General features: G+C 30.5%; 1 protein-coding gene across 1 annotated transcript; it reads right to left on the bottom strand.

Annotated features, from left to right (window-relative positions):
• Window positions 1-1,392, bottom strand: LOC120578828 (transcription factor MYB87). Its single transcript, XM_039831155.1, has 3 exons — window positions 1,105-1,392; window positions 645-940; window positions 1-529 (listed from the first exon to the last, which is right to left on the bottom strand). Exons 1-3 carry the CDS (start codon window positions 1,390-1,392, stop codon window positions 1-3), a joined length of 1,113 nt encoding a protein of 370 aa, XP_039687089.1.
• Window positions 1,393-9,999: the final 8,607 nt, after the last annotated feature.

The raw sequence follows: 9,999 nt of genomic DNA, 5'->3' as shown, positions 1-9,999 counted from the left end.
TCAAACCAAATAACCGTATAAGTAATCCTCAAAGAAAATGATCTGGTTTTCATCAACACCTTCCTCCAAAGCAATTGCCTTCTTCCAGTTATTTATCTCTGACATCTGATGTTGAGTCTCCATAGGTAGTGGGAGTGGAGGCAGATCTGACTGCATTGCCATGCAAGTGTCTAAGGCATCACTAACATCGTATGGAAGCTTGTCATGCAAGTTATTGTCATCGTCATTCACTAATGTGCTGAACATGTCATCCCAAAGTTCCGGATTCATTATGTCGTCATGGTTTACTTCAACATCGCTCTCCGAAGAAATTTGCTTCTTCCCTTTCTCATCAACCAAATTTGTCTCAAAGTGCATGCGAATAGTATCCAAGCTTTCCCAATTCTCTTGTGTATATAACATAGACTCCAATGAACCACTTTTATATGGAGAAATTGATTGTGACAACTGATATTGAGTCTCCATAGGTTGTGGATTCTGAGGATAGCCCATATTTGGAATGGATATAGTAGAAGTTCCAACGCCATCCCTGAAATCGATGAAAGTACGTAATTGTAAATTTAACATATAAATTTTTACGGAAAATTATTATTAATATCGGCGTAACAAATATAAAAGAGAATGGCATTGCATAATCAACTCACCTATCAATCAATGTAGAAGTAGTATGATTGCATGTAGAAGTACTTCCCACATTATTGAAGAACATATTTGAATCATCAAATAAGTTTGTATGCAGAATTTGATTACCAAATTTAATTACTTCTGGTATCTTAAATTTGTTTTCTTGTGAATTCCTTATTCTTTTTCCATTACTACTATTCAAACCATCAACCAGTTCCATGTTGTTGTCAGGGAAGGGTGACAAGCAATGTCTTTGATGTTTTCTTTTTCTTGCGTTCCAAAAGTTCTTGATGTCATTATCGGTTCTTCCAGGCATCTGTCACAAAAAGAATGAATACAAATTAAAATTAATGACACAAGTGGTAAATATTAAATAATAGTATTTAATTAAATTGCACAACATGTGATCTAATGAATATGGTTGCAGTTTCAAATAAAAGAAAAAGAAAAGGAAGAAGTAAAGCATGAACAAAAATATACCTCGAGAGCCATCTTAGACCATTTGAACTCACCAAACTTAGAAAATAACTCAAAGAATTTTTCTTCTTCTTCTTTGCTAAATGGACCCTTTCTTAAATCAGGTCGTAGAGTATTATACCATCTAAAACGGCAACTGTTTCCACAGTGTGCAAGTCCCGTGTTCTTTGATACCTCTTTCCAATTTCCGGTTCCATGTTTTTCAACATATGCTTTTAATATTTCATCCTCTTCTTTTGACCATAATGTTCCTTTCTTCAACCTTTTATTAGTATCGGACGATGAAGGCATGATGTTACTTGTTTTACTAAACCCTTAAAACTGATGAGAGACTATTTCAGTTTTGTTATGTGATGTGAATAGCGCGGTTTAAGTTTATATATATGTATAGGATTAACTGAATTTCAGAAGATCCAGGATATTAGAGAGTGTTTTAACCTATATAAACTATATAACTTATCCCATTAATATTGCAATGCATATCACCAATATTGTTACTTTTACGTGTAAACTATGATATATAGTACTAACTAACTAACTAATGGATCAAAATAATTAGTAAAAGATAAAATAAAACTTCAGTTTAATAAAGATAAAACTTGAATTAACTAGGATTCACTTTAAACAATTCTAAATGGAAATTTAAAAGATAAAGTTGAAACTAGCTGAATATATAAGAAAGATTCAGAAATAAACAAATGTAAATTTTTTCTAATTTTTCGAACTAAAAAAAAAAAACAGAAAGATCGAGTATGAATATTCATACTTAAAAGATCAAACTTATATTCACTAGCTAGGATTCTAACTAACTAATTAACTAGAGTCCAGTTTTTTTATTGGATTTTGTTTATTTGATTGCAAAGTTGAAGCATATCCTTTATACCGGACTACTTCAACATTTGTACAATTTTTTTTTATTTTTTTTTACTTCAATCCATTTAAGTAATGTTAAATTTTTTAATTAAATGGAATTCAAAATACAATATTTATTTGAAAGAATTAACTAGAGGTGATTTTTTTTTTTTTAAAAATTACACCTAATATTTCCAAAAACAAAACTTCCCGTATGAACATTCTTACCGGATCACATCAACTTGGAGTAGGATTGATCCTCCCAAACTAGTAGCTTTTTAGGCCGGACATTTTTTAATTTGTTAGAATGAAGGGTGTTTAGGGCGGTTTATGTGTTTTAAGGGTAAATGTACAAATGTAGGCTATGAAGTTAAATTTTCAATTTGCTCATATTTCATCTCTTCTGAAGTAGAACCAAACTTTGACAAAGAAAAAAAACCACACATTCTAACCAAAACAAATGAAATTTCTCCCTTTGTTCCATAATTAGAGTCACATTTGTAAAAAGAATATATTGAAGTGTCACTTTCAATTTTTTTTGATATAGTCTTAAATTATTATTTTTCACTTGTACCTTCTGATTAATATTATGTACATAATATTTAAGTTATTACTTTCACTTAGCATCTTTGGTAATATTAAGTCATTTTGATTCCTGAATGTGCAACAAATAGTCACAATAGTCCTTTAATGTATCGAAATTCTAAAATAGTCTTTGATTGTGCACTTCCTTAATCAAATACTCTTCCGTGTTAAAATATTTCATTAATACTGCCATATTACCCTTAATATACTTACTTACTATCATATCAATCTCTATAAGTACTTACTTATTGTCATATCAATTCCTATATGAAAAGAGTTATTGTCAGCATTGAAGGACTATTTCAACATCATCGACTACTTTGACTAATAGTGTCTTAGGGACTATTTTATAATTTTGATACATTGATGAACTATAGTGGCTGCTCTTGCACTTTCAGGAACTAAAATGACTATTACCCCTAAAAATACACAATGATTAATAAGGATAATTTAATAAAATCATAATTACTAGACTTTCCACCCGTGATGCCGCATGGGTCATATACATTGTAGATGTAGTAGACAAAAACAAATCTCAATGCATATCAAAGAGAATGAAATATGTGGTCCCAAATATATGCAGATGTTGAAATTCGAACTTCAGACACCACACTTATTCACCTTAAAAATATTAATTTTTATCAATAATGTGTTACTTCATTCTTTTGATAAAATTATATGTCAATGTTATATTATTGGTATGTAACTTCATTTTTATTTTATTTTTTGACAAAATGTTAATTCATTCTTTTGTAAAAATTATATGTTAATGTTATATTATGTACCTAAAAATAGCTCATTCTTAACCTCAACATGTAAAATGTTTTATTTAAATAATTTTCCTTTTATCGAATATTTAGCATTTACCGAAAATGATACCCTTTAACTGTTTGTTGAAATATTTCTTCCACCTGTTTATATAGATTGCAAAATTCTGGTGCATTTTGTGGTAGATTTAACAAAGAGAGTTCAATTCTAATTTGGATGAAAAGTGTAATATTAACAAAAAGAATGTTGCTATAATATTTCAACACCCTTTATTCCAATAGGGCGATTTGATTTGTTGAAGAAATAGGGCGATTTGTTTTGAAGAAATAGGGGAAATAAAGCGATGCTGATTTTCTTTGTTCATGAAAATAGGAGATTAGGTGTGAGCATTAGGGTTGTTCATGAAAATAGGAGATTAGGTGTGAGCATTAGGGTTAAAACAGTAAAATTATGCAATAGGTTTTAGGTTAAAATTAGGGCTTACGGGTTAACTTTAATATATAAGAAGATTAGGTGAGAGGATTAGGGTTGTTCATGAAAATAGGAGATTAGGTGTGAGCATTAGGGTTAAAACAGTAAAATTATGCAATAGGGTTTAGGTTAAAATTAGAGCTTACGGGTTAACTTTAATATATAACTAGATTACTAACCCGTGCGCCGCACGGGTTTTATGAGATGAAAAACATTCGTTAACAATTTAAAAAAAAATGAACATTACATTATATAATATTGTCTCTCATTATTATAGATCTCCGTGAATAGAATAAGATGATGAAATGATAAAAGAAGTCGAAAAACCAAATATTATTATTTATTGGCGAAAATTACGTAAAGAATAAACAATAAACAACATAATAAAAACTCATGTTCAATGACATGATAATAATAATTTGAATCAAAACAAATACACTCATGTTCAATGACATGATAATAATAATTTGAATCAAAACAAATACTTTAGTTACAACCAAACAAAATACTTACTAAGATATTTAAGAAAAAAGACTATTATTGATCATCAGTTAAAGAAAAACGATTGAGCCTCACTAAATTTATTTATATCAAGTACAATTTTTCTGTTTCTTATTCTCAAGGTATAAACTACATATTTTAGCCATACAAACTCTCAAATTTAACAGCACTACACACAATCCTTGACTACTTCTATCAGTTCATTTCTCGAGTTTCTAATAAGGTTAAACAAAGGAATTTAGCATCATGGTTAAAATAGTAAATTTATGCAATAGGTTTAGGTTAAAATTAGGGCTAAAATATGCTTCAGTGTTAACTTTAATATATAAGAAGATATATAAGAAGATGTATCGGGAAATTGAGAAGGGGAAAATTCAATAAGGTTAAACAAAGGAATTTAGCATCATGGTTAAAATAGTAAATTTATGCAATAGGTTTAGGTTAAAATTAGGGCTAAAATATGCTTCAGTGTTAACTTTCATATATAAGAAGATATATAAGAAGATGTATCGGGAAATTGAGAAGAGGGAAATTCAATAAGGTTAAACAAAGGAATTTAGCATCAGGGTTAAAATAGTAAAATTATGCAATAGGTATAGGTTAAAATTAGGGCTAAAATATGCTTCAGTGTTAACTTTAATATATAAGAAGATGTATCGGGAAATTGAGAAGGGGGAAAATTCAATAAGGTTAAACAAAAGAATTTAGCATCAGGGTTAAAATAGTAAATTTATGCAATAGGTTTAGGTTAAAATTAGGGGTAAAATATGCTTCAGTGTTAACTTTAATATATAAGAAGATGTATCAAGAAATTGAGAAGGGGGAAAATTCAATAAGGTTAAACAAAGGAATTTAGCATCAGGGTTAAAATAGTAAATTTATGCAATAGATTTAGGTTAAAATTAGGGCTAAAATATGCTTCTGTGTTAACTTTAATATATAAGAAGATGTATCGGGAAATTGAGAAGGGGGAAAATTCAATAAGGTTAAACAAAGGAATTTAGCATCAGGGTTAAAATAGTAAATTTATGCAATAGGTTTAGGTTAAAATTAGGGCTAAAATATGCTTCAGTGTTAACTTTAATATATAAGAAGATATATAAGAAGATGTATCGGGAAATTGAGAAGGGGAAAAATTCAATAAGGTTAAACAAAGGAATTTAGCATCAGGGTTAAAATAGTAAATTTATGCAATAGGTTTAGGTTAAAATTAGGGCTAAAATATGCTTCAGTGTTAACTTTAATATATAAGAAGATATATAAGAAGATGTATCGGGAAATTGAGAAGAGAAAAAATTCAATAAGGTTAAACAAAGGAATTTAACATCAGGGTTAAAATAGTAAATTTATGCGATAGGTTTAGGTTAAAATTAGGGCTAAAATATGCTTCAGTGTTAACTTTAATATAAAAAAAGATGTATCGGGAAATTGAGAAGGGGGAAATTCAATAAGGTTAAACAAAAGAATTTAGCATCAGGGTTAAAATAGTAAATTTATGCAATAGGTTTAGGTTAAAATTAGGGGTAAAATATGCTTCAGTGTTAACTTTAATATATAAGAAGATGTATCAAGAAATTGAGAAGGGAGAAAATTCAATAAGGTTAAACAAAGGAATTTAGCATCAGGATTAAAATAGTAAATTTATGCAATAGGTTTAGGTTAAAATTAGGGCTAAAATATGCTTATGTGTTAACTTTAATATATAAGAAGATGTATCGAGAAATTGAGAAGGGAGAAAATTCAATAAGCTTAAACAAAGGAATTTAGCATCAGGGTTAAAATAATAAATTTATGCAATAGATTTAGGTTAAAATTACGGTTAAAATATGCTTCAGTGTTAACTTTAATATATAAGAAGATGTATCGGAAAATTGAGAAGGGGGAAAATTCAATAAGGTTAAACAACGGAATTTAGCATCAGGGTTAAAATAGTAAATTTATGCAATAGGTTTAGGTTAAAATTAGGGCTAAAATATGCTTCAGTGTTAACTTTAATATATAAGAAGATGTATCGGGAAATTGAGAAGGGGAAAAATTCAATAAGGTTAAACAAAGGAATTTAGCATCAGGGTTAAAATAGTAAATTTATGCAATAGGTTTAGGTTAAAATTAGGGCTAAAATATGTTTGAGTGTTAACTTTAATATATAAGAAGATATATAAGAAGATGTATCGGGAAATTGAGAAGGGAAAAAATTCAATAAGGTTAAACAAAGGAATTTAGCATCAGGGTTAAAATAGTAAATTTATGCAATAGGTTTAGGTTAAAATTAGGGGTAAAATATGCTTCAGTGTTAACTTTAATATATAAGAAGATGTATCAAGAAATTGAGCAGGGGGAAAATTCAATAAGGTTAAACAAAGGAATTTAGCATCAGGGTTAAAATAGTAAATTTATGCAATAGGTTTAGGTTAAAATTAGGGCTAAAATATGCTTCAGTGTTAACTTTAATATATAAGAAGATATATAAGAAGATGTATCGGGAAATTGAGAAGGGAAAAAATTCAATAAGGTTAAACAAAGGAATTTAACATCAGGGTTAAAATAGTAAATTTATGCAATAGGTTTAGGTTAAAATTAGGGCTAAAATATGCTTCAGTGTTAACTTTAATATATAAGAAGATAAGAAGATAAGATGATTAGGTGTGAGCATTAGGGTTGTTCATGAAAATAGGAGATTAGGTGTGAGCATTAGGGTTGTTCATGAAAATAGGAGATTAGGTGTGAGCATTAGGGTTAAAACGGTAAAATTATGCAATAGATTTTAGGTTAAAATTAGGGCTTACGGGTTAACTTTAATATATAAGAAGATATTTTTTTCATTTATAATCTATTGTTATTTTAAGATGGATGAAGGGCGCTATTTTCTATCACATTATAAAAACATTACACTTATTTTAAAATTATTTTTACTAATTTATCACTTTCTAGAATAAAAATATTAATTACTTTATGTATTTTTAAAAATAAAAATATTAATTAGTATATATTAGAAAATAGGCTTAAAATACATAAGTTTGACCTGCCTTTTGCAATATCTATTTTACCCTCCATTTAAACTATTTTATTTTCTATTTTATCCTTTAACAATGTTTTTTAAATTTTAATTATAAAAACTAGCAAAAAGAGGGGCACTCAAGTGTCCGTCTTTCCGATCTTTTTATTGCACTAACACGTGTATATTATCAATGATCTTTTATCAAAATTTGTGTGTAAATTACAAACTGTAAATTAACTTTAATGTCAGACATAGCCTCAAAGAGATACAAGACTACCCGCATATCTCTAACATTACCCCAACTTTTTTCACCCATGATTAAAGTATAATCTGCAAACTGTACGTGGGAAATAGACAAACTCAGGCTTTGCCCACATATTTTTTTTAACATCAACTTTTATTTAAAAACTCGATCCGAGCTCAAGACGAACAAAGATCCGTGATTCAGAGAATACAAACTAAAGACGTCGTATATATGTGGAACACCCGAAAATAAACACCATAAAAGACATCCCTACACACAACACCTAGCCAAATCGTACCTTCAACACCCATGAGGACAACATACACCAAAATAAACATCACCACCTAAAACAGACTCTTTCACGGAATGATCACTGGAAAACGATATCCATAACCACTCATCGTCACTACTCATCCCAACGTAACACCCCTCTAAATGAAACACCCGCCCTCATCAGCAAAACTGAGCCACTATTCTAAAGATCAATCATCTTCCACCACTTCTTAATCTCCGATTCATCGAGAGAACACTAAAAAACCTCAAAACCAAAACTTAAACCAAAGAACTGACTCCCGATCTCGAATCAAAAGCGATCGGCCCACCAGACTTCATGACCAAATCAGAAGGGACCCCTCATTCCCAGTCCACCAGAGAAACACCAAAATCAATCAAACAAGATTGCAGCTAGACACCAACTCCCAATCTCGAAGCAAAAGTAATCGGCCCACTAGAATCCAGCACACAATATGTAAGACAAACGACATGATTTGCGGTGGTGCAAACATCAATCAAAAAGGAAAAAATGCTCAGCTCGAAGGACACACACCCTCAAAGCACCCTAAACATCTTAACGACCCAAAACTCAAACAAGAGCTAGCGATGATGAAGATGGAACGTAATAACAGAGACATTCTCCAAAAGAAATCACCCACAACAACCACCACAAAAACACTCACCGCCTCACCTAAGCAACAACAACCAACCCATATATAGCTCATGTCTGCCAAGCGTTCCGACACCAAATCCCAGTCTAAAATTAAACACGACTATCCATCCAAACCATACCATGACAACCCCCATGTACACCCACGCAAAGCCACCACCACCACATCACCCGAACCACCACCACCACACATCATCATCACCACCACGCATCACCACAACCACCACACCACAGAAACAACAACAAAAACAACACACAAAACATAATCACCACCACCACCACCACATAAAAAACCTCCAAATGGATCTCGTGACAGATCCACCCCCACACAAGCCACCACCAAAAACTCGTGACCTTCTCACCACGTCATCACCATCAACAGTCTTGAAAGAGTTCATATGGAGCAAAACAAGGACAATATTGGACTTGGAAAAAGCAAAAACAGATTGGAACCACCACCCTTAAAACCACCACAACAGCGAAACCACCACGTACCTGAGAATAAAGTGAGCCACTAAAAGGCGGTGCTGCACCACCTCCCTAATCAAGACCTAAATGGTAACAAGCTAAACACCACAACAGTGCCGAAGAAGAAACAACAGTGACGAACCCTCAGGGTAAAAGAGTGATGCTGCCATAGAACTGCGTGAGCACAACCCTCTACAAGATCTACATCGGAAAGGTATGTTTGGGATGTTACAGGACGATGGTGGCGGAAGAAAAGTACTAGGGAGAGGTTAGAGAAAAGGGTCTTTTAGAGAGAGGTCAGAGTAAAAGATCGCATATATAAAAGTTGCTAAGTTCCATAAAAAAAACTATTGGAATAAAAAATAACGTTAATATTGTAATTTTATATCTATTTTAACTAACTGAATCTAAATTTATTATCTTATTTTATATATAAAAGTTCTTAAGTCTCTTAAACAACTTTTTGGAGCAAAAAAAGTTGTTGCAAATTTCCATCCTAATGTTTTGCTCTTTCTTTATTTTTTTAAGAAAATAATCACATATATAAATTGGAGCCCAAAAAGATGTTGCAAATTTTCTTCCTAATTTTTTGCTCTTTCTTTATTTATTTTTTTAAATGATCACATATCTTATATATAAAAGTTCTTACGTCTCTTAGACAACTTCTTGGACCTGAAACAGTTTTTTAAAATTTTCTTCCTAATTCTTTGCTCTATCTTTATATTTTAAAAAATGATCGCAAATATAAAAGTTGTTAAGTTCCATAAAAAAAAAATTTGAAATAAAAAATAATGTTAATATTGTAATTTTATATCTATTTTAACTAGTTGAATCTTAATTTATTATCTTATCTTATGTATCGTATCTTATCTTATATATAAAAGTTCTTAATCTCTTAGACAACTTTTTGGAGTCAAAAAAGTTGTTGCAAATTTCCTTCCTAATTTTTTTCTCTTTCTTTATTTTTTTAGAAAATGATCGCATATATGAATTGGAGCCCAAAAAGATGTTGCAAATTATTTTGCTCTTTCTTTATTTATTTTTTCTAAAATGATCACATATCTTATA

This window comes from Medicago truncatula, chromosome 1, assembly GCF_003473485.1.
Source record: "Medicago truncatula cultivar Jemalong A17 chromosome 1, MtrunA17r5.0-ANR, whole genome shotgun sequence".
In the NCBI taxonomy this organism is placed as follows: Eukaryota; Viridiplantae; Streptophyta; class Magnoliopsida; order Fabales; family Fabaceae; genus Medicago; species Medicago truncatula.
The sequence above is the reverse complement of the archived record's forward strand: the minus strand, read 5'-3'. Positions and strand labels throughout refer to the sequence as shown.

Bases quoted from the DNA above. Each gene is read 5' to 3' on its own strand.
- LOC120578828 (XM_039831155.1), bottom strand. From the start codon at position 1,392: ATGCCTTCATCGTCCGATACTAATAAAAGGTTGAAGAAAGGAACATTA. The intron at 941-1,104 runs GTATATTTTTGT...TTTTTGTGACAG, and splicing joins GGTCTAAGATGGCTCTCGAG to ATGCCTGGAAGAACCGATAA. The intron at 530-644 runs GTGAGTTGATTA...CATCGATTTCAG, and splicing joins ACTTCTACATTGATTGATAG to GGATGGCGTTGGAACTTCTA.